Source organism: Microtus pennsylvanicus, chromosome 10, assembly GCF_037038515.1.
Source record: "Microtus pennsylvanicus isolate mMicPen1 chromosome 10, mMicPen1.hap1, whole genome shotgun sequence".
NCBI lineage: Eukaryota > Metazoa > Chordata > Mammalia > Rodentia > Cricetidae > Microtus > Microtus pennsylvanicus.
In genome coordinates, this window is record NC_134588.1 from 95953879 (window position 1) to 95980827 (window position 26949).

Genomic DNA, 26949 nt, shown 5'->3' on the forward strand with positions numbered 1-26949 from the left:
AATTACTGATTTAGTGGGGGAAATTAACACAAACATAAAACACCTCTCATCACCATATTGTGATGATAGATAGTGTACTCTCAGTGGACACCGAGCACTCTAAGACAGCAGCTGGCTTATCTTTTGCAGGTTTCCAAGGGGAAACTGCGAGCTGTTAAATCAGCGTTTTAATCAATATACCAATCTTGTTTAAGGCATTCTGCTTGCTACCCATTTAACCTTCAGGTACCAGAGGAAAAAGTATGCGTCGTTAGATTTCATTTCCCTCTAACTATACTGCTGTTCCAGTCTTACAAGGAATAAATATTGACATTATCAAAATAAATGAACAGGAGCATGGGTATGGTGTTTTTATTTAATTATTTAAGTTATATTTGATTTCAAGGAAAAACAGGAATTTTCTTAAAACTCATTTATAATAGTTAGTCACAGTTTACAACTATTATTTATCATATTTCTAGAAATACTTCTGAAGCTACAAATAACATTTTCTATAATAAGAAATTTCACAACTTTAAGGTTTTACATATATCTTAACAATGCTCAAATTGGACTGAGGTTTCCACCACTCCTGACATGGAGTGATTTTTAATGCCCAATCCTTTTATTTTCAATTTTAACTGTGATCTCCTATGATCATATAAACTCTAAGCCAATCATCTCCTAGTTAATCAAAGGTATTCCAACAGTCAGCAAGTATTTACTGGGCACTTACTGCAACCACAAACTAAAGTTCTAGTTTTATGAAACATAAGTCCCATCATTTAATGATTAACATATCTCATCTCTCAACAGGAGACACGATTAGGAGGACAGTGTTTGTCTAACACTTGCAAGGACCTGTGTCCATTCCCAGAACCACAAAAAGCTAAAAAAAACAAAAAACAAAAAACACTAAGCACAGAATAAATAATAACATCTATTTTCTTAGAAAAACAGACATCAAGAAACGGATCTGAGGAACCATAAACTGATTATCAATCTTTGTTGAACTATTATACTTTATCAAGAAATCTGCCAAGATTGATAATCTAAAATATCTTTGCCCTGTATAAACATAACTACGACATGTTTGATTTTAGTATTTGTATAACACATATTTTAACACAATTATGAGATTAAAATATAAATTATAAGAAATGCACATGCATACAAAACCAAATTATGTAGGGCTGCTAATAAATACATCAGTATCTAGTTTATAAATGCAAAGAATTTCTGTGTAAAATAAGAGATATAATAAATGGAAGAGAAAAAAAGGAAATATGCCAAGAATGAAAATTATTTACAATCCTGAATAAACCACTAAGATGTCATTGAGCATACTCAATCCAAGTCTGTGACCAAAAAAAAAAAAAAAAAGTGCCTTTTTTTGTAAGGCCAGAAAATAACTATTTCCATACAGACCACTAACTCATATTAAATTGCTACGAACTGTAGCTTATAACAAGGCTTGTCCAACATATAATAATAATTTTGAGACTAGGTTTCTCTCTGTAGCCGTGGCTGTCCTTTAACTTACTCTGTAGAACAGGCTGGCCTATAGCTCACAGAGATAGGTCAGCCTCAGGCTCCCAAGTGTTGTGATTAAGGGTGTGCCACCACCGCCACCTGGCTACACAGTTTCTTATACATTCACTCTTTCTTCCTTTATTCTACTCCTATCTCTACTTAAATTATTTTGTAAGGCAACTTTGTATGTGACTCATTTGCCCAAGTAAAGACAGGAGAGGAAGAAAGAATATTGATATTGCTAAAAATGACTGAAAAAACATTAGATAGATTGGGAAGTAATTTGTTAGACGTATCTAAACTATGATGTTCCCTACTTTATTCCCATGTTTTGTCAAATCTGTAACACCACAAGTAGAGAATGAATTACTTCTGAAGAATGGTGCATCAAAAAATATAATATGAAAAGTAAGATCTGTGACACTGAGTCTAACATGCCCTGAGCACTGCAGACGCTGTGATCACGTGTGATCTGTGACACTGAGTCTAACATGCCCTGAGCACTGCAGACGCTGTGATCACGTGTGATCTGTGACACTGAGTCTAACATGCCCTGAGCACTGCAGACGCTGTGATCACGTGTGATCTGTGACACTGAGTCTAACATTCCCTGAGCACTGCAGACGCTGTGATCACATGTGATCTGTGACACTGAGTCTAACATGCCCTGAGCACTGCAGACGCTGTCATCACGTGTGATCTGTGACACTGGGTCTAACATTCCCTGAGCACTGCAGACGCTGTGATCACGTGTGATCTGTGACACTGAGTCTAACATTCCCTGAGCACTGCAGACGCTGTCATCACGTGTGATCTGTGACACTGGGTCTAACATTCCCTGAGCACTGCAGACGCTGTGATCACGTGTGATCTGTGACACTGAGTCTAACATTCCCTGAGCACTGCAGACGCTGTGATCACGTGTGATCTGTGACACTGAGTCTAACATGCCCTGAGCACTGCAGACGCTGTCATCACGTGTGATCTGTGACACTGGGTCTAACATTCCCTGAGCACTGCAGACGCTGTGATCACGTGTGATCTGTGACACTGAGTCTAACATTCCCTGAGCACTGCAGACGCTGTGATCACGTGTGATCTGTGACACTGAGTCTAACATTCCCTGAGCACTGCAGACGCTGTGATCACGTGTGATCTGTGACACTGAGTCTAACATGCCCTGAGCACTGCAGACGCTGTGATCACGTGTGATCTGTGACACTGAGTCTAACATTCCCTGAGCACTGCAGACGCTGTGATCACGTGTGATCTGTGACACTGAGTCTAACATTCCCTGAGCGCTGCAGACGCTGTGATCACGTGTTGCTGCACAGTTCCTAGATTTCTTTAAAAAACATCAGTTCTACCACTGGCTAGCCACTGACAAAAGAGATACAGAGCCTCTCTAAATAAATATACTGCATTCAAGATTCTAGGTCTTTATTTGGATGGCATAGCTAAAATTTGTCTGCCGGTCAACTTCCATAAAAATATCAGCTCAAGTTTTATAATTAAGAACTCTGTATTTCAAAACTCACTGCCATATGATGTGTCCTTTTGCTACTTTATGGAATGCACTCTGTAAAGACAAGCAGTGATCTGTAACTGCCAAATCTGGTGATCTATATATAGTCGGCTCCCCTTCTTGTTTTGGAGATTAGGAGACTGCCTGTGTTCTCTTTCACAAAGTGTGTTTCTTGGCTTTGGTTTAACACCGCTTTCCTGATTCATGGACTACCTTTCTGGATCATTATTATTCGTGTTCATCTGTGTATTAAAACATTTCAATCTAATATTTATTTAATGACCATCAATTATTTTAAGGTAACTCTGTGAGGCAGGAGAATAAGGAAAAGAGGAGTACACTGACTCTTAAGATATACACTCTTATGTATAGCTTTATCTGTGATAAAGCCTAAGAATACATACTCATCTCCAAACTCATTAACTACATGTCTCTTTCTATATAACAATCAAACTTCAACAAAATGACAAAAAAATAGACATAACCCCCACTATTAAGGAATTCTAGCTTATGAGGAAGATGCAGACATGTTTACAAAAAGAGCAGCCTGTAACACATTTTTGTGAGACAGTAACAACACTTTGGAGATAGAGTGATTAATTTATATAAGATGATCTGGAGATACGTCACAGATAAAGTTCACTTAAGTTTTGAAAGATGCAATCTTTCACCAAAAGAAAACATAAGGGATATAAAGACTACTACTTAAAATATATCCACCTGTGTACTTCTATATAACTCAGCACAAGAGCCACACAGAAGCAGGTGAAGAATAACCATTTGTAGAAAGCAGCAATTTTTTTTGGTGGTGTATATTCACTATAGAGAAAAGGGTTTTTATTGTGATTTCTCATATTTATATATGCTTTGATTTTTTTCTATTCTCTGTCATCATCACCTTTCCTTCCATTCCTGGATCCCCTTGCTATTCTTCAATCTCCTTTCACAAAATCCACAAGTTCCCAATAAAATAAAAAATATTTTCAGAGAACATTTCAGAGAATATTGCAAGAATAATATACATTTAGAAAAATTAACAGAGAGACAGAGACACACTCACAGAGAGAGAAAGAGAGAGAGGGAGGGAGGGAGAGGAAGGGAGAGAAAGAGGAGGAAGAGGAGGAGGAAGAGGAGAGAGAGAGAGAGAGAGAGAGAGAGAGAGAGAGAGAGAGAGAGAGAGAGAGAGAACCAGCTTAACAAGTAAATAATAAAAGGATCTGAGGTTATACTCAGGTAAATAATTTCTAAAAGTGCACAAAAGTTATTTATCACCTATTAGTACTAACTGCTATAGAAACCTACAGACATTAAAGGAAATAGCACTAACACACAGGACACAATAATGTGCTGAAACATGGCAAATACTATAAAAGACTTTGGAAGAATAAGTATGTTTGGGAACACCAGAAGTTATGTTGGATCTTGATGAGTGCTTCTGAGGGCCATCGGCTAAGGAGACCATAAGCACCCTTCAGGAGAATCAGTACTCCAGAAGAATTTGGACCAAGGGAGAGATCAATGTTGTTGAGGTTTTCTTGTGGCTGGCTGAGTAGATGTTGCTGAAAACAACATAGAGGAAAAAAATAATTGGTAATAGGGATACAGGAGCAATGGGCTTTATTTTGACCTACTGAAATTTAAATATGCAATTGATGTTATATTTCAATTTTAGAATTATGGATACCAAGGAAATTGTTAAAACCAAAGAAGTACAATCCAAAAGCTTAGAAAAAGTAGGGGCAGTCTCAGGATATTACTACACTTACTGTTAGGGACAAGCAGCAAAAGAGGATACTGATAAGAAGTGCTAAATGAAGCACAAACAAACCAAGAACCTGAAGAAAGGGAGAAAAAGCATCAAGAAAAGACTGGGGAGATGGTGCAGCTCATGAAATTCTTGAACTGCATTCTTCAGAACTTATACAAATAGCCAGACATGGTGGCATGTAATTGTAAACTCAGCATTGTAAGGAAGCAGAAACGAACCCTTGTAGATCCCAGGCCAGCCAGCCTAGCCTAAATGGAGGTCTCCGGATCTAACGAGACACTTTCCCAACAAGTGCATGACTTCAGAAGAGCACCACCATGGCAAATCCACATGCAAGTGCGGCTGCAGGAGCACATACAGAGAGAGGCCAAAGGGTAACCTGCGATGTCTGTGAACGTGATTTAGTGTGTGTCCCTAGTCTAGAACTTGCCAAGTGGGCTAGGCTGACTGGCCAGAGACTCCCCAGGGACCCTTCTATTTCCACATTGCCAACACCGAGATTACAAATATATGCCACCATGCCTAGCACTTTCTCCTTGGGTTCTGGTAATCAAACTTGGGTCCTTGGGCTTGTGGAACAATCACGTTCCCAACTGAGCTTTCATCCCAGCCCCATTTGTCATCTTTAAAACATTCAAACCTATTCTTATAGCTATTTTGAAATATGAAATAAATCAATTACCTGTAGTCACTTCACTTAGCTATAGAGCCCTGGAACTATACCTCCTATCTGTTTCTGTATCATATACCAACTCTTTTCTTTTTCCCCTTTCCCATCCCTAGAGAACTATGATTAGAATGGTACTTTAACATATTTTAACTAGTTTTTCTGGTTTGTAATTTCATGAGAGCCATACTGCCAGCTTCAACTTAAGCTAGGAGTGAAGTGGGGGAGGTCAGCCTTATTTCATGTAATACACAGTCCTATAGTTTCATTCACATTTTCCCTCTTACATTAGATGATATTTTATTCTAAGATATTTATTCTTCCTTTATTTGCAATTCACTAATTCTTGTTAAAGAGTCCAGGGGCTGGAAACGATACCTTAAAGATTCACAGTATTTACTGCTCTTGCAAAGCACCAGGGTTTTGTTTCCAGCATCGACACAATAGCTAACGATTATCTATAACTCCTCTTCTGGCTTCCATGGGCACTGCATCATGCACATAGTATACACACACACACACACACACACACACACACACACACACACACGAGGTACAACACTAATACTCATAAAATAAAAAAACACACCTCTGAAGTCTCAACCTATGGTGTCTGGACTAGAATCTACAAGGCAGTAATATACAATTCTTGTTTCATGCCAGAAGTGTGGAGGAGCTTGAAGAGCTCACATCATAAACAACAGATGGCAAAGAGCCACTATGCCACTGCTTCAGAGAAAACAGCTCATGAACACTTCAGGGATTAACAAAGAAATTTCATATAAAACTTTGATAATAAGAAGCAATATCTACTTTAATATCCCAAGTATATATCACTAACCTTTGTGAAACAATCTAAAAGAAACATACTGAGAGCAACAACTTGTAATTTTTTCATTGTTTTCTAACGACTGAGACTGTGAGTACAAGCACTGTCTGAAGATGACTACCAGCACTAGTTGTAAGAATTTCTAAAGTACTAGTTTACCGAATTAGTATAAACCACCTTCCTTTTCTTGTTCTTGAGGATGATGTTGATGTTTCCACTTTTACTATATATTAGTACCTGATTTTGTCAAATTACTGCTTTCCCATTGCTGTCAACATTGCACCCTCTACACTGATTATAATCAGGCTACAAATCCAAGAAAAGTCAACTCACTGAGAAAACACCTATAGGTATGCATTTAGGAGGAGGGAGAGGTGAGCAGGATCTGGGTGAAGTTGGGAGACAGAAAACCATTAAAAATGCATTTTAAGAAAATGTCTATTTTCAATAAAAATCTCTAAAATTTATTAAATGCCTCAAAGACATACCCATTCTAACAGCTGCATAAATCCTAATGTAGAAATTCAAGAAATATGAAAAGTCAAGGCAATATAAAGCCTTTCAAGCTTAAAACCAAACTATAAGATACTGGAGTAGAAATGATGGAAATGTAAAAGATATTCTAACAAGAAAATAAATAAAATGAAGACATTAATGCCAGACCTATATAATAGTCAAGTCAGCAACAGAGATGAGAAGTTCTGCAAGGAAAACTGAGATTTGGAAGATGAAGGGGCATAGAAATACTAGAAATTTAAAAAAATAAAAATACTTAAAACCTCAGCACTGGACCTTGCATTCGAAAATACAGACCTGCCAGCCAAGATGTGCCCACTGAAATAACAATATCAAGATTGATTCTGGGCATGAATAAACACTCTTGATGGATCTGAGTACTGTTCCACAAGAGGGAATCCATGTCTGGTACTGTAAGCATGATCAAAACCTACAGCTAGATAAGACATATGTTCTAAGAGAGAATCTATTGGTGCTGATTTTCTAAATGGTGATAATGTTAAATTACCGTCTAAATACTTATATTTATACCCATAGAATGTGCTACTCCCAACCATGGCTAAAACAGCATCTCACTGCAGTGGGTAAAGTTTAATACAGATGCATTAATATTCAAAATGCTAAGAATTAGCTACTTTAGTGAGTGCTCAACCATAGAGATGTTAATATTGATATTAACACTCCCAACCCCAAGGCTTAAAGAAAATAAAAGGAGAATAATTTTTCTTTTTAAAAGGAGGTGCTGGGAGATTGCTCTTGTCCCACATTGATGAATACATAGGCAGTACTAGTTGGACTCAGCACATTATTTCATTTTTTTTAAAGGCATGAATATGCGGGGAGCAGCTATGGAATCTTAGTGCTTCCCATGAATAAAGGATAGGGCAAAAAATATAATGAAATTGTACACATGGATGAAACTCTCAGAGAATACATTTTAAAAACCACAGTGAAAAGTAACCTCAAATAGGATAGGTCAAGCAGAATAAAGATTATCAGGGACTAAAGACAAGGTTGAGGAAATATGACACTAAATATCACAAAAAAAAATGAGGAAAAAATAAGTATGAGCACAACTTTCAAAAAATCCTGAGACATAATCTAAGAATCGATGGGATAAGAGAAAGAGCTAAGTGTTACAGGGAGGTCATTTGTTTCTTTCTAGCTGCTCAGCCCCAAAATAATCACAGAGAAACTATATTATTCAAATCACTACTTGGCCCATTAGCTCTAGCTTCTTATTGTCTAACTCTTACATATTAATTTAACCCATTTCTATTAATATATGTATCATCACGTGGCTGTGGCTTACTGGCTAAAGTTCCAGCATCTGTCTCCACCAGCGGCACCATGGCTTCTCTCTAACGCCTCCTCTTTTTCTCAGCATTCAGTTTAGTTTTCCCTGCCTACCTTTATTCCTACACAGGCCCAAGACAGTTTCTTCATTAACCAATGGTATTCGCAGCATACAGAGGGGAATCCCACATCAGCTAAGCTATAAAATAAAGTCACAGAGTGAGTTTGAGACCAGCCTGGTCTACAGAGCTAGTTCCAGGACAGGCTCCAAAACCACAGAGAAACCCTGTCTCGAAAAAACAAAAAAAAAAAAGAAAGAAAGAAAAAAAAGAAAGTCACAGAGAATCCATTCAATGAAGTTGAACAGAAGAATCCCAAATCATGGGAAGATATGGGCATTAAAGCAAAGGAGGCATTTAAAACTGCAAATAGATATGATGAGAAAATAACTTTGCCATGTCACATTATAGTCATGCTATAAAAAGACTACAACTGGGGGCTGGAGAGATGGCTCAGAGGTGAAGAGCACCTACTGCGCTTCCAAAGGTCCTGAGTTCAATTCCCAGCAACCATGCGGTGGCTCACAACCGTCTGAAATGAGATCTGGCGTCCTCTTCTGACGTGCAGGCAAACATCTATTGTTCTTGTCCTTGTTCATCTCATGTTTAGGCAGTCATGTAGGTGCAATACTATGGGTGTAGCAGCTCATGTTCCTAGGAGACATACTCCCACAGCAAACTCTCTCATCCTCTGGCACTTACAGCCTTTGTACTCCTCTTTTACAATGCTCCCTGAGCCGTAAGTAAAGGAGCTGTTTTGCAGACATATCCATTGGGATTAGACTTCAAAACTGCATTTCTACTAGTTGTGGGTTTTGGAATGGTCTGTCTTTTGCAAAGAAAAGTTTCCTTGATGCAGAACACCACATTTATCTGTGCATATTAGAATAAAGTTAGAAATTTTATGTTGGTTCTATAAAATGGCAATGGTAAGTTCTCCAAGATCATGACTTCACTAGCCCTGGGTGGTTGGCTAGGTTTTCGGTGGCAGGTATGATTCCTCCCTTATTGGACACATATTAAGTCCAACTAGAAAGCTGTTGGATACTATGAGGAATGCATCTCACTACTGTTACCCTTAAAGTTAACCTGCAACAAAAAAACATGCTAAAATCAATGGTACAAGCCCAGGAGACCTCGGCCCTACACAAAGAACTACAGGTAACTAAGGAAGGCTGTGAGCAGGAGCAATAGTCCTTCCAAGACAGAATAGACAGGTTGATTACCAAATACCAAATGGTGAGCCCTGAAAACATACATACAAGGAACACTATACAGACTGAAGAGGTTGTGTGTGTGTCTGTGTGTTTAAAACAACAATTAATAATAATAATAAAGTCCATGAATTTGTAAAAGAGCAAGGAGTGGTATATGAGAAAGCTTGGAGGGGGTAATTGAGGTAATTAATTATATTACAATCTCAAAATATAAAATAAATATTTTTAAAAGACTATGGCTACCAAACAAAAATATTAAAAGCGGCAAGAGAAAATCCCAACTTAACTATCAATAAATAACACTTCAAGCTGTGGCAGGAAATGACTACTAGCTAGGTTTGTTTGTTTGATCATCTAGATACAAGTTAAGGTCTTAATAGAGACATTTTATTAGTTGAGGTTCCCTCTTTCCAGACAACACCTCAACTAATAAAATGTCTCTATTAAATTAGCCTGTACGTAGAAAATGGAAAGAAGGCATATTTTTGTTTAATGGTTGGTGTGGGAAGGCCTAGCCATACCTAAGCAGGTGGTCTTGAGTTGTTTAAGAAAATAGGCTGAGGAAGCAACAGAAAGCAAGCCAGCAAAGACCATTCCTCCATGGTTTGTACCTTAACTTCAGTTTCTGCCTTAACTTCGCTCAACAATAGACTGTAACTTTTAAGTTAAAATAAACTCTTTCCTGTTTAATTTTCTTTTGGTCATGGAATTTATCATAGCAACAGAAAATAAACTACTACAATTACCAATGAACATTAATAAGTAAAGTCTTATTTTAATTGATAAAAAATAGATATATCCCAAGGAAAGTACAAACTCATTAACAATTTGAAAGCCAGCATTCCAAAAAATACTTAAAAAGAATTGTACATAGAGAGAAAGAAGAACAATAACAAATATATATTTGAAAGGTATGGCAAATATCTTTCAATAAATATGCTAAATGTTACTGGCCTAAAATGTCCAATTAAAAAAGCAGACAAGTAGGATGGACGTCTTCAAGAAATACATTTCACTACAAAGAAAATCAGAGATCAAAGTGAATAAATGCAAAAAAGAAAGAAAAAAGAAACAAAAAAACCTATGTCAAGTTAGTTGAAAACGGGGATAAACAGAAGCAGCTATATATATGATGTAGATTCAGGTCTAAATTAGTTGTAAGAGATAAAGAAGGTTACTGTCCACTAATGAAGGGAGAGCCCAGCACCATGATCAATTTCACAAAGTAAACAGTACTGGGTATTAAAGTCTAGATACAGATGCTACGATAGTAAGGACTGCACTGCAAACATCCTACTTTCATATCCCACCTCACCACCCAAAAGGCAAGAAACTTCAAGACTTAAAAGACACCATCTACAGGATGTTCCCATCAACTCCTGTGAAACACATGTATTTGGCTACCTATGAAGCATTCTAAATAGATAACATTTTAAAACAAAAGCAAGTCTACAAAAACAAAAAAATGAAACACTATGTCTAGCCAGATAATAATGGAACAAAATGTGAAATGTATAGCAAAAGATACCACAAACACTATACAAACTGATGACGATTATACAATATATTCTTCTGTGATCTGTGGTTCACTGAAGAGGTTAGGGGAAAAATTTTAAAGTTCATAAAATCAAACGAAAAGAGGAACCTAACATACCAAAGACTTTAAAATACAGAGAGCTTATGGAAAATTAATGATATACCTTCAATTCTCAAGAAAAATGAACATACTTAATTCAAAAGTATTAAATACAAATATAAGAGAAAAGGGTAAAAATTAATGAAATGTAGCCTAAAAGGATACTATAAACTATCAAAACAAAAATTAAACAGCTTGCTACCCCCTTAGAAAACTATTCAACAGGACTGACTCAAAATCATAAATTTGAGACAATATAAGCACATTACAACAGATGCTAATAAACTTCAGAGTGCTGAAAATGTATCTTCCAACAAAACTGAAAAATCAGATAAGATTTGCAATATATTACTATAATTAAAGCAACTAGACAGAAACAGCTTAATCAGATCTATAACAAGGAATAAAGTTAAAAGTCTCCCAACCAAAAAAACAAAAAAACCCAAGTCCAAAAATTTCACTGCCAAATTCTATATTTTCCAAAAAGAACAATAATATTCTCAAATAGCTCTAAAAAATAGAAAAAGAATGTTATCAATCTACTAAATCAGCATTATTTTCATATAAAATCCAAATGAGGCAAAAAAGCTATATGCCACTTCCTTAAAGTATACAAATGCAAAACTATTTGATAATATATATGCAAACAGAATTTAAAAGCACACTGAAGAGATCCTACTCTGTGAAGTAGGTTTCATTCACGGTAAGCAAAGATAGTTCAACATATGTAAATAATAATTCTGACACATAGACTCAAAAATGAAAATTCTACAACTATATCAATGGTTGCAGAAAAATATTTGACAAACTTTAATATCCTTTTTTGATGAGAACCCTGGGAAAAAAACAGGAATAAAGTACAATGCCACCACATAAGAAAGGCGATTTAAAAATTAAATCCAACTGTATGTTAAATGGGGAAAATTGAAAACATTTCTTTTAAAATCAGGAATAAGATAAGAGTGCCGACTCCCTCTGCTCATGTTTACTGTAGTCTTCAAATTCTTAACCACAGCATTAAGACAGTACAAACAAATAAAAGAGATAAATAGGAAAGAATTCAATATATCTGTTTCCTGACTATATGATGCTATACTTAAAAGACTAAAAACTTGACCAAAATACTCTTAAATCTGATAAATACTTTTTGAGCAGAATTTGAATCTATAAACAACAATGAACAGCTTTCCAATATGCCACTAACTATCGTGCAGATCAGGGAAACAATGTTAATTACAAAAACATAAACAACAAGAACGTTTACATCGGAATAATCTAGCTAGGAATTAAACACTGCTATGGTGAAAACTTTAGAGCTTAATAAATAAAGAAGGCTTAGAAGTAGGAAAATTCTTCCATGTTTGTGAATAAAGATAATTTATATTTTAAATGGCTATGTTACCCAAACTACTCTATGTACTGATAATTTTCTATCAAAATTCTAATGATTCTGTTCACAGGCCTAGAAAAAGAATTCTAATACCCACATAGAAGCACGAATAATTTTTGTAGCCAAAGCAAAGATTAGCCAAAGCAATTTTAAGAAAATAGAGCAATACTGCAAGTATAATAATGTGAGATTTTCGATTATATTACAGAGCCACAGTATCAAACCTAACAAGGCTCTGACACATAAAAAGACACACAGTCCAATGGAATGAAACAGAAAAACCAGAAAGGAACCCAAGAAATTGATGTTACCTGACTTTAAACAAAAATGCCCAAAACATACAAGATGGATAAGAGAAGGCCTCTTTAGTAAATGGCACTAGAAAAGCTAGAAAGATGGCTCAGCTGTGAAGGTGCACGTGATACTGTTGGTGACTCAGTTCCAAGCATAAACACAGAAGATCAAAAACTCGGATGCCCTCTTCTAGTCATCATGGGCACCAAACACACCATCAGTAAACATACATGAAAAGAAGTAAACATGCCATCAGTAAACATACATAAACATGCCATCAGTAAACATACATGAACACACCATCAGTAAACATACATGAAAAGAAGTAAACACGCCATCAGTAAACATACATGAAAAGAAGTAAACACGCTATCAGTAAACATACATGAACACGCCATCAGTAAGCATACATAAACACGCCATCAGTAAACATACATAAACACGCCATCAGTAAACATACATGAACACGCCATCAGTAAACACACATGAAAAGAAGCAAGCAGTAATGCACATAAAAACAAATATTTACAAAACGGTACTAGAAAACCTGGATATACATAAATGCAGAAAAAGGAAACTATACCTCTATCTCTCACCTGTAAAAAAGAGAAACAATCCATTATGAATTAAAAGTCCTGAAACCCTAGAACCACTAACAGAAAACTGTAAGAAACATGCACAGAAAATAACTGTCGAATGGCTCCAAATGTAATAGCAGGAACTAACAAACTGGGTTGCTTGAAATTACACAGCTTGTGCACAGTAAATGAAACAATTACCAAAGTGAATAGATAGCTGGTAGAGCTGGAAGAAAATCATTGCTAACTATTCGTGTAACAGATTAATATTCTGAATTTATGACAAACTCGAAATACTCGAAGTAGCAAAGGAGAAAATAATCCAATTAGGAAATGGACAAAAGAACTGAAAAGACAGTCCTAATAACTAAATGACAACGTGTTGTACTTATTAGTCAAACAGAAAGTATACACATAAACTGCAGAGTCCTCTTAGCTCCAGTAAGAATAGCTATCATCAAGAAAGCACAGAGGATGCAGGGAAAGAAGAATGCACACCAGTCCAGCCACCATGGGAACAGAAATTCTTCAAAACACTGAAAGTAGAACTACCATCATGTGACCCTGCTAACCCACTGTAGGGTACAAGAGCCAATCCACCACAAAGATAATCTACACATTCATACTTAATGCTGAATAAGTCATAGTGTTTAAAACATAATAAGTCTACATGCTCACTGAGAGATGAATAGAAATGTCACATACATACACAATGTAATATTATTCGGTCAATAGGAAGAACTGGAGATTTTCTAATATTGCATGTTTTCTCTCAACATTTAAAAGGAAACAAACCTAGAAGTAGATGTCTGTGGAGAAGGACCAGTATGAGGAAAAAGATACAATATGGTGAATGGTGGGGTGAAGACAATACAATCATCCAATTCATACATGTCCTAACATGTCCTAACAGTTGGAAAGGTGGCTCAGTAGGTAAAGACAACAGGAGTCAACATGGTAAACTGAGTTCGCTCTTGAAGCTCTACAAGGTGAAATATACTCACAAAAGTTGTACCTCTGACCCCTACACAGGTGCTATGTATACACACAAAATAAATTAAAATGTAATAAGAATTACAGATATTAAAATAAATTCATTATTTTAAAAATATGCATAACTAAAAAAACAATAAAAACTCATGAAGATTTGTTCTGTAATATTCACCACAGTTATTTATGTAATAACTCCAAACTGCTAAGAACTCTGACATCTGTCTTATAACTATAGCAAACACTGAGAAATATGACTGCAATGCAGCAACCCTGCAAACTGAAATAAACTACTAGCACATGCCATAATCCTAGAGGAGTTTTAAAGAATTTTGGTAGGTGAAATATACAGAATACAAAAAATTGTGCACTGTGTTTTAGGACCATATTTTTAAAAATGTAAATATCATTTTTGTCATTTTTCTGTTTTCCTTCCTCAGAAGTAGGGTAGAGGGGAAGAAAAAAGGGGAAGAGGGAAAGAGAAATTCTCTCTATTTACAATTCCTTAAAAGGGTCACTTTGAGGAAACCAACGTTTAAGAAGTTAGTTACTACGAAACTGCATTCTATACCACTGACCCCATGCATAGAAATCATGAAAACTGAGGGCTTCCTGGACATTGCTTATAGTTCTAGGCAGCTAACCATTTTAAACAATGAGACTTGTCAAGTCTTCTGTTAACTTAAATTGTATTCTTATGATCGTTTAAAGATTTTAGAAAACTGGACATCAAATACTATAAAATTGTATCATAAAACAGCATGTAAAATAAAGTTTATTTTGCCTTGAACTTTAGATGTTAATGTGAATTTTGCAATGTAACTTTCTTGGTATGAAATTTTTTTAAAAAAAGATTTGGATGAAGGCAACAAAATTGTGACATAAACTACATAAAGCTTAATAACTCAGATTCTGGTAATAAAGATATTTATATAACCATAAATTTAGTAAAAAAAAATCAAGTTTTAAAAGCATCACCATGAATCTAAAATACTTCTAACTTAAAAATCACCCAAATCACACCTCCACAAATTAGTAAGTAGAATTCAAATGCTGACTGCCGGCACTTCTGTCTTCTGTGAATTTAAAATGAGATGATTTTGGTTCACAGAAGAGAAAATGCCAGCCAAATAATGAGAAATCTGAGTAAGTAAGAGAAGATCTCAAGAATGACATGTAACTGAAAGTCATATATAAAAACTAAAATGAATTTTATCAAAGACATTAATACAGACTGTGCAAAGTGCTAGCAGGCATGAGTAGTAAAAAATGGAAATGGTAGGTTCATTAGTACCCACAGAAAGAATGTAAGAGAACAGTAAGAATTTATCAGATTCCTAACAGGTCCACATGATTTACCATGCTTTTAATCTCCAGCTCCCATGAAATCTGAGCCTGTGAGAGATCACAGGATTCCAGTTTAGAGGCTTTAAGACATACAAAACTGAAGACAGTTTGCAAAAAGATCTAAGGAGAGACTTCTTCAACTAAATTTGGTATTACCTTAGTTTCCAAAAATTAGAAATTCTCCTGGGGATATTTTTCTATTTCTCATTTAAATTTAATAGCAGCTAAATTACTAAAAGTGGTCTTAGCATATTAGTAGCAATATTATTAGACTTTAAAAATTAATTATACAGATGCTTATTTGTGGCCTGCACTGCACTCAATGCTGCCCTAAGTTTTACACAGATTATCGTTTCCTTTCTATCACTCTCTTCCCTAGTCATCTGTTCATTTGCTTATTTTTAATTATTAAATGCACAGTATCTATAATATGAAAAGTTACAAAAGAATACACAACTGAAAATTAAACTTTCCTTCCACCCTTTACTCAGTCACAAGGCCAGTTCTAAATTCCAGTGGCTAATGAGATAATTCACTGTACACACATACATAATCTATATAGCCAGTTCTAAATTCCAGTGGGTAATGAGATACTCGTACATACACATTTACAAGGTCTCTGGTCAGTTCTAGATTCCAGTGGATAATAAGATATTCACATGTACATAATTTTTGATCAGTTCTAAATTTCAGTGAATAATGAGATATTCACATGTACATGAGCTGTTTCTCTCAGCATAATAGTAGCATGCTTTGTATTATCTCATCTTGCAACATTTGACATACTTAATCAGCATTCTTACTGAATGTTCATTTAAGACACCATACTAGTACAACAAATGTATTTATTCACATACCATTTGGTCATTTATCTTTATTTTTGGGATTACAATTACCGGAAATGGAATTGCTGAGTGTCTCAGTTACTTTTCAAGTTGTTCACTGAAAAAAGCAACTAAAGGGGGAGAGGGCTTATTTTGGCTTACAGTTCAAGAATATAATCCATCATGGCAGGGAAGTTACAGGAGCTAGAGGCAGCCAGTCACAAAGAACCACAGTTCAGAGTCGAAAGTGATACATGATGAATGTTTCTATTTGTTCACAGTTTCTTTTTATATAGTTCAGGGAACAGTGCTACTCACAGAGTAGTCTTAGCACCTCAGTTAACTTAAGATAGCCTTCACAGACACGCCAAGAAGCCTGTCTCTCAGGAAAATCTAGATCTCAACACGTTGAGAACTGAGTATCACACTGACTCCAATAGTATGTATATTTTAAATTCTGACTGGTACCAACATGGAGGTTTCATTAATTTAATTTCCACCTCTACAAGTAAAATTACAACCTTTAGGTGAAGAGCTTGCAAATCTGTTCTCCTTTACTTTCTAATTCAACAGATATAATCTCCAAGTTATTTTTAAAAGCATTTCAAAAAGCAAAAAATGTTTAAAAGGAAGCTCAAGCTTCCTTTGTTCTGTGCTCACCCTCCAGTGAGACGCTATCATCCCTTCCTAAAGAGCCACTTCAGCTTAGACAGTCCACTAATAATCTCCTTCAGAGTCCATCTTTAATGAATTATCTTTTATAAATTTATTTGTACTTAGAGCTTAGATATTCTAACTGATAATATACTCACAATAGAAACTCTATACACCTACATGTCGTATGAAAGAAACTATATACTCCTTCATAGAAAAGTCAATGTCTTAACACATTCAGAAAAATCTGTACTGTCTAAACACTCAAAATATATTCACCGAGTGAGTGAATGAAATTTTCAAACACAGTAACTTCTATATACCAGATAATCTTTATGAAAACTATTCCACAGTACGTATTTATTTTGATTGGGAAATAAGACTTAAGTCTACAAGATACAAGCTTCTTTTAATACATTCATTTCAGAAAGCTTACAATGTAAAGCATTTCCAGTTACTGTTTCTGCTCATTTCACTTTTTCTTCACATTGATTTTATTTAAAACAGAAAGGAAAATAAAGGAAAGGTACAAGTGAAACTACTTAATTTCTCTCCAAAAGTGTAAGAGCTATTAAATCTCGATTATCATCTTGGTCACTACATACATACAAGGGAAAAAGCACAGCTGCAATATATATATATATATATATATATATATATGTATGTATGTAAAATATTGTTTGGTTGAGTTCAAAATAGGTTAAAAAACTTTTTAGAAGTTTCACAGGCTTATTCGAAAAACTATCTAAAACTAAATAACTATGTATCTATAGTTCCACAATTTACTAATATAATTTCAAAACTCATACTGTTGGGACTCAAGAAATATTTCAACAGTTAAGAGAATTTGTTTTTGCAGAGAACTAGGTTGCCAGCACCCACATGCTGGTTCAGAATCATCTGTAACTCCAGTTCCACAAGATTTAATACCCTCTCCTGACTTTGTGGGCACTAAACACAAACATGCTGCACAGGCACAACATATGCAGGCAAAACACTTATACATAAAATAAATCTAAAATCAATGAATAAAGGGAACTACGTCCCTTTTTAAAAAATCACACAGTAGTAAAATATTTTATGTTTCAAAATATAGTAAAATAAGGAAAGTGATTATGCTTTCCAGTGACCACAATACCCCACTAAAAGCTATCCAGCTTTTGTTTACTCAACCGGAAGAACTAGGCAAACCCGTCAAGGTGAGAACCACCATAACTCACACTGCTTGTAATACTTGCAAGAAAATAGTCTGTGCAAATGCTAGATTGACTTCTTGACTCACCTCTCCCCCATTAACATATTCCATCACAAAACACAGACGGTCTTTTGTCTGGAAGGAATATTTCAAGGACTTGAAATAAAAAAGAAAAAAATGTTAATTATAATCCTATAGTCTTAAAAGTATAATGGTACCAAAAATAGAGCACTTGAAAGCAGTGAGCATAATTAATGGACTAGTATTGTTCTTTAAGAGTATATTTACTTTGTAATGTTTTCTAAGAAATACGGTAAAAATAAATTAGTAATGGTGGTGAGCACTCTCAACCTGCTGTGCCACCTGAGACTGACTTAGTACTCAGTACTCTAGTTCTCATCTCCCAGTCTCTACAAGGAACTCTAGGAAAAGTTCCACAGAAACACAGTTGCTTTTATTCAATATGATCAATGTCGTGTCAGTGTTATTTTGTATATACTGAGGTTAAAACCCAGCCCAACTCAGGAAGGTCAGACTAGGTAACTCTTTAAGTAATAAGAATATACTAAAATGTTACTATATTAGAAAACAGACAAGAAACACTTTAGAAAAAACCAGAATCTATTGGTAACTATGAAAATATGTACTTTAGCTAGCATTAAAATGTTAATAAAAGTTCTACTTTTAAACAATAGTTGCTATTTTAATCTTAATATGCTTGGTATAGTATGGAACATAGAGAAACTTTATAACTATCCTCTACTATACAGAATCCCAGACTAGATGTAAAATAGTCTGTTTAAAAACATGCTACATGAATTAAATCATGATTCATATTTTCTCTAATGAAGAAAACACGGCAGGATTCCCTGTATTTAAAACAGTCCATATTTCTATCATGAAAGGGATTTTATTTCTGTTAAATCTGTTCATTTAAAATTTTGACCTTTGAAAACTGAAGCCCATACTATGTGGTAGATTTAATGTTTATATGAAGCCAGCAAACAAAAAAATAAAAAAAGTAAAATCTTCATTTGATTTTTTTCTTGAGATAGGTCTGACCCTGTAACCCAGGTACCCTAGATTTCACTAGGAAGCCCAGGCTAGCCTCGAACATGGGTAGAGCCTCCTGTCACAGACTCCTCAGTACTAGTATTACAGTCATGAGCTATATGCCTGGATTGCACAACTGTTAAAAAACAAAATAAGCTTTTAAAAGTCTACCATTTTATCAGTGAATTTAAAACGCCAGAGGAGACCTGCTTGGTCTGTGGATATATATTTAAATCAGAGAGATTTATGAGAAGAAAGAAATTTTTTTAAAAAATTGTACAAAGACAATGGGAAGAATTATAAATGCATTCTACACAAATTATACACTTAGTTCACATCATTCAACAGTTTCAAACAAATTGAACTTACATTCTGTCATAAAGAATGTGGTACAACTAAGTAAATATTACTTAAAACACTGTCATAGTTTCATTCAATAATAAAATCTCCCTAAATTTACAATGTCCTAACAACATTCTCTAAGCACTTACTGTTAAGAATGGATGTCTGGTGTTCTTTAGTACTCTGCTTTCAGTAAGAGTGTGTGCCACTTCATCCTAAAAAGAAAGACAACTATAAATACATGTCACAAGTACTAAACACACAACACTGTCAGCATTTTCAGAAACCAGAAGATACTGCTGAGACATAAAAAAGTGGTATTGATATATACTGGTATGTTTCCTCTATGGCCTAGCCTCCCCTCCACCACTACACCCAAAGTTCAAATTATTAGTTTAATTCTGAGGGGTAGAAGATAAAAATTCATATAAACTCACTCATATTTAATTAAATGATATAAATAATGATATAAAATTATTCAAGGTGAAAAAATTAAGTATGTTGGTTTTTCCCATATGGCTTACCAGCTTATACTATAGCATAACTAAGCTAGTATTTCCACAGTTACACACTTTATTCAGGGAGACATTAAAACACAATTCAGTGAGGATTGTAAAATAAACTCTCTTATTAACAGTCAGTTATTTAAAAAGGAACCACGGGATACACAATTTAATTCTAAATTACACACTGCAAAAAAGTAACAGAGTGCAAAATCACATCTTTTATGCTTGATACTTTTTAATATTCTTTTTACAGGTCTTAAACATTTTGTTTCAAGTAAGTTTTAAAATGCAAGCATATTTCATAAAAAGAATGTACTTTCCCTAGAAGAGATCTCCTGGGTGGACTGGCGCTGAGTGGGGATGGGAATTTGAGGGATCGGGTTGGGGGAGTAGAATGGGTCAGTACTGAAAGAGATGTTTGAAAGGGGAAACATTTTGGCATTAGGAAGAAACTTGATGTAAGGGAAACTCACACAAATCCAAAAGGATGACCCCAAGTAAGACTCCTAGCAATATAAATGTGCATCCTGAACTGTGATCAGATTGGTTGGTGACTACCCCAACTGTCATCAGAGAACCTTCATCCAGTAACTGATAAAAACAGACGCAGAGACCCACAGCCAAACATTAGGTTAAGCTTGGGGAAGTCTGATAAAGAGAGGAAAGAAGGATTATAGAACCCAGAGTGGTCAAGGATGTCACAAGAAAATTCACAGAAACAAATAACGTAGTTCCTAGGAACTCAGAGTCTGAAACAACAACCAGGGAACCTGCATGGGACAGATCTAGGCTCTCTCTATATACTACAGTTGTGTAGCTTGGTCCTATTATGGGACTCCTAACAATGGGAGCAAGTGCTGTCCCTAATGCTTTGGTTGGCTCTTGGGAATCTATTCCTCATACTGGGTTGCCTTGTACAGCCTTAATATAAAGGGTGGTGCTTAGTTTTATGGCAACTTGACATGCTTTGTCATACAGATGGGAGGCCTGCCCCTTTCTGAACAGAAACAGAGGAGGAGTGGATTTGGGAAGGGGGAACTGCAGTTGGGATGTAAAACATAAATAAATAAAAATTTAAAAGCCGGGCGGTGGTGGCGCACGCCTTTAATCCCAGCACTCGGGAGGCAGAGGCAGGCGGATCTCTGGGAGTTCGAGGCCAGCCTGGTCTACAAGAGCTAGTTCCAGGACAGGAACCAAAAGCTACAGAGAAACCCTGTCTCGAAAAATCAAAAAAAAAAAAAAATTAAAAGGTACATAGAACAAACAAACAAAAATTAAAGTATTTCCCCAATTGTGTTCTTTATTTGTAAAAATCAAATTCCCACCGTGATTTATAAAAAGAACACTAGAAGGGATTATTTAACATATGGGGAGTTGAAAACATGTATCAGATTTCAAAGGTAGGTCATCTTAAGGAAGGGAGGGTGAGGGAAGGGAGGGAGGGAGGGAACTGACATCTCCAATTTGCTTCTAGGAAATTCTTAAGCAAATACCTTGCTGGATCAACAACACTGTTGACAAATAAAAGTTAGATCATAAAGAAAGGAATGAAGAGTAGAACATCAAGACACTGAATTATAATTATCTTACAAAAGCATTTTACCTTAGTTTATGCCTAGAAGAAAAATAAGAAACAGATATATAAAAAAGCTAATATTATAAATAAGGGAATACCAACTGTGTATGAACAAAAAGTAAAGTGAATTAACAATGTAGTATTTAAAGCAAGTTAAGCCAAGGATAAATAAACCACTTCAGTCTTTCTTATTTTATAGGAGCCAGGTTTAAGTGTTCAAACAATTTGAAAGTCACTGCCATACTATACTATTTTGCCTAAATCAATTATAGCAACATTTTATTAAAAATAAATCAGAAGAGGAAATGACACAAGAACTTACAGATTTCTATACCCATTATTATCTAGCATAATGACTAGCATACAGCAAGTACTTAATGTTTGAGCTGAATGTCATAAATACAAAAGCTGCTTTATTTAACCATTACATCAACAACTGTGCAGAATCATCTAGGTATGATTTACACACTGGAGAAAGGGGCCTTTCACAGGCTAGTGAAGATAAGTAACTATTCAATTTAAAAACAATATGTATTAACAAGAGAGGATTTATATTATAAGTAAGATAGAAAAGAAAAACAAATGGAACATAAGCTCAGTAATGTAATCCAATGGGGTACTGAAGGGAATGGTGGCTAGCACAATGTGATTTACACTCTTTAAGGTTTACTGATGTTATATTGGTGAGTAGAGTAAAACAGAAAGGAGACCATTAAAGTACTCTGATTTAGAAATAAGATAATTTAGACTAATGAGGTAGTTTGAGATATTTTTAGATATAAAATCAAAAAAATGTTCTAAAAGTTACATGCCTACACTGAAAAGGTACATCAAAAGAAATGTATGCAGTGAGAAAGGTATTTACAGAAAAGGTAACATTTACCTACTGTGGAGTAGTATGCTAAGTAATCTGAGTCAATAAAGCAGAGAAAGACTACAAATAGTGAATAACAAACCAACTTAATAGCAGAAAAAAATAATGTGTTGCTTTAGAAAACATTTTTATGGGGTATTTCATTTTATTCTGGTAAGACAGCCACATGATATACAGTATTTTCCTAGGTCAGTTAGTAAATTTCACGGGAAAAAACTTTCCTCCTCTGAATTCTTCAATCTACTTAACCACATATGCAGGGTGAAGCAAAGATACGAACAGACAAAAGTTAAGAAAATTCTTTGTTACAAGAACACAATATAAAGGCAATAGGATAGACCAATTAATATACTAAACGAATTTTTATCATTAATTTATATTTATGGTTAGAAAATTTCCCATTAATGCAAATTTAGTGGTACTGTATTACACATACTAATTAGCTTTTCTATGAAGATATGGTACATACAAGCTAAGAAGTAAACACAGATGCCAATAATTTTTAATTACAGCTAAAAGCAACATGTCAAAACAGGAAGTTAAAAATAACATTGGCAAAGTTAGTGGCTAAAACAATGCAATGACTATTTAAACTTCATTTGTTGGTGATAATTATAAATGAAAAGTTTTAAAAGTACTAAAATTTAGAAGAAGAATGTTCTCATAAAAATACAGATTTCCTTCAAAATATAGATTTCCATATAATCGTCCATCCTGAAAAACTAAACAATGAGTTTTCGAGACTAATTTTTTTTTCAGAGTAAGACACTTTGGAGGAGACTATTTCCTGAGGGCATGAGATCCAATCTCTCCAATTTTATCACTAACCCTCCAAGATAAATGGCCTAAGAGTCTTTCTTCATTTGCACACTTGCTGTTTTATGACAGTTGTGTTGTTTAAGTGAGTGAGAAAAAGCAGAAGGAAAGAAAACAGAATATTAATTAAAAACAAACAGGAAAACATGTTTATACCATTAACAAAGGTGAAACCTGGGTATAAGTTTATGAGTGTATTAGTAAACTGAAGTTAACAGAACATAATTTCTCAAGTACAGATGAAAGAGTATTAATCCATCTCTATCTCCAATTGTAATGCTCAGTTCTACTTCCACTTCTTCCTATCTTCAAATATCTGAATACCTCCTTAACCAGATCCTTGTTCTAATCACTTTATTTTCTGTATTCTGGCAATAGTTTTCCTATGATTGACTCTGACATCAGAATACATTGTATCTGAAAACATTTACTTCCTCCTTCCCTCCAGAGAAGTAAATGAAAAGATGAAGTGAGTATTAGACATAATAGCAGAAGGGATACTCTTTTAATTAAACCACAGTAACTTCCAAGGATCACTGTTTACTTGGCTCACTGTCTCATTAGCAACCTTGTCTACTTTTCTGATGGCTTTTTATGAGACATGTCATACGTATCAAGCTCTAAATCATCTTCAAGTTTGAGCACTGGACTAGATTCGACTTTCTAAAATTTCATTCCTCTCTATTTGCTTTATCATTATTCATTATTTTGTCTGCTTAAGACATTGATATCTATTTCAAAGGGGACAAAGGTTATCCATGAACAATGCATTACCATTCTCAAGTACTATGTGTGGTATTTATAATAGATGCTTCTGTTTCAAACACACCCTGATTGCTAAGGAGGTTGAGCATGACCTTAAGTGTCTTTTAGCCATTTGAACTTCTTAGCAATCAGGGAAATGCAAATCAAAACAACTTTGAGATATCATCTTACACCTGTCAGAATGGCTAAAATCAAAAACACCAATGATAGCCTTTGCTGGAGAGGCTGTGAAGGAAGGGGTACACTCATCCATTGTTGGTGGGAATGCAATCTTGTGCAACCACTTTGGAAATCAGTGTTTCGGTTTCTCAGGAAATTCGGGATCAACCTACCCCTGAACCCAGCAATACCACTCTTGGGAATATACCCAAGAGATGCCCGATCATATGACAAAAGCATTTGTTCAACTATGTTCATAGCAGTATTATTTGTAATAGCCAGAACCTGGAAACAACCTAGATGTCCTTCAATGGAAGAATGGATGAAGAAAGTGTGGAATATATACACATTAGAGTACTACGCTGCGGTAAAAAACAATGACTTCTCGAATTTTGCATGCAAAGGGATGGAAATAGAAAACACTATACTGAGTGAGGTAACCCACACCCAAAAAGATGAACATGGGATGTACTCACTCATAATTGGTTTCTAGCCATAAATAAGGGTCACGGAGTCTATAATTGGTGAACCTAAAGAAGCTAAATAAGAAGGTAAACCCAAGGAAAAACATATAGTTATCCTCTTGGCTATGGGAAGTAGACAAAATTGCCAGGGAGAAAACTGAGATCTCGGGGGTGGGGTGGGATGGGGGTAAGGGGAGATGGGGAGAGAAAAGTGAGAAGGGGAGGATGGGGGGAACTTGGGGAAACAGGATGATTGGGATAAAGGAAGGCTGGATGGGGAGCACGGAAGCACAATTCTTAGTTAAGGGAGCCACCTTAGGGTTGGCAAGAGACTTGAACCTAGAGTGGCTCCCAGGAGCCCAAGGCAATGTCCCCAGTTAGTTCCTTGGGCAGCTGAGGATAGGGGACCAGAAATGACCCTATCCTATAGCAATACTGACGAATATCTTGCTTATCACCGTAGAACCTTTATCTGGTGATGGATGGAGATAGAGACAGAGACCCACACTGGAGCACTGGACTGAGCTCCCAAGGTCCCAATGAGGAGCGGAAGGAGGGAGAACATGAGCAAGGAAGTCAGGACCACGAGGGGTGCACCCACCCACTGAGACAGTGGGGCTGATCTATTGGGAGCTCACCAAGGCCAGCTGGACTGTGACTGAAAAAGCATGGGATAAAACCGGACTCTCTGAACATGGCGAACAATGAGGGCTGATAAGAAGCCAAGGACAATGGCACGGGGTTTTGATCCTACTTCATGTTCTGGCTTTGTGGGAGCCTAGCCAGTTTGGATGTTCACCTTCCTAGACATGGATGGAGGGGGGAGGACCTTGGACTTTCCACAGGGCAGGGAACCCTGACTGCTCTTTGGACTGGAGGGGGAGGGGTAGAGGAGTGGGGAGAAGGGGAGAAGGGTGGGAGGAAGGGGAGGGAAATGGGAGACTGGGAGGAGGCGGAAACTTTTTTTCCCCTTTTCTCAATAAAAAAAAAGAAAAAGAAAAAAAAATCAAACACACCCTGGATGGAGTGCCATACTCTCAGACTGCCACCATATCCAGCCACTGCCGCCCTCAGCACTTCTTCAGCTGGAAAGTATACTGCTTTGACATTCAGAACACTCTGAACATGAAGACCTAGGGATAAGGGAGCTGCTTCCTTTACTCGCCAGCATGCAGTAGATCCTTCCACCCAAAATATTTTTCAATTCTGGCAAATTTTATATCTTGTACTTTATTACTTTAACTTTAAAATCTCAGATATTCTATCTCCTTTGAATGAGACTCCATGTTAAAATTATTGTCCCAATATTGTTCATATCTTTATTTTTGGTTTCTCATTCCCAGATAAACTCCTAAATCTTTTTCTCTTTCATTATTTTATTTTCACTATAATAATTATAATTAGATTCATATTTGTTCATTCTTATGCTCTGTTTATCAAGCCTAGTTTTGTTTCATACTCAATACCTCTCTATAAAACACTAGTTCATGGTTGACAACTCATCTTCTGCGTGTTCTGTTTCCATTAGCATGAACTCTATTGTGGTTTACTATTTATTCTATATCTTCAGATGTTTTTCATCTGTTTGGTAATGCTCAGGAGTTTTTTCACATTTATGTGTAAAAAGGTAAAATAATACAGCATGATTGACTTTATGGATAAAAAAAACTAAACATAAATTTTCCTACATAGATCAGGAAATGTATATTTACATATTTCACTTTAAGAGTGTAAGAGGATGAAAAAAGTTCTGGCCTCCAAGAATGTCCAACAAGGGGTATCAATCACCATACCTGGAACTCAAATCTTTCCAAAAACGACTACTTAAAGGGCATTTCTATTTTTATTACTACAATAATAAAAACACTCTAAGAATAAGACTAGGATTTATTTTGTTAGCTATTCTCATTAAAATAAATGAATACCTTGTGTAATGTTTTATTATCTAATCCTAACTGCTAAAATGAATAGAGACTATATAACAGTTTAAAAATGAAAATATATCAAAGGGCATAAAAACCTAAAGAATAAATTAACGAAAAGAATGCAAAACCAAAGTTGAGTACTCAGAGGAAAACTAAGGTCACAGCTGATAAT

General features: G+C 35.6%; 1 protein-coding gene across 6 annotated transcripts in view; it reads right to left on the reverse strand.

Annotated features, from left to right (window-relative positions):
• The window catches only part of Akt3 (AKT serine/threonine kinase 3), a 227704-nt gene that overhangs the window by 51870 nt on the left and 148885 nt on the right, over positions 1-26949 (reverse strand). For 5 of the 6 annotated variants that reach the window (XM_075989265.1, XM_075989261.1, XM_075989264.1 and 2 more), the window contains 2 exons: positions 19842-19907; positions 18385-18453 (listed from right to left, as the gene is read on the reverse strand). In XM_075989265.1, the coding sequence (XP_075845380.1) occupies positions 18385-18453; positions 19842-19907 (135 nt within the window). The remainder of the gene's footprint in view (positions 1-18384; positions 18454-19841; positions 19908-26949) is intronic. The other variant, XM_075989263.1, reaches the window with a different exon arrangement.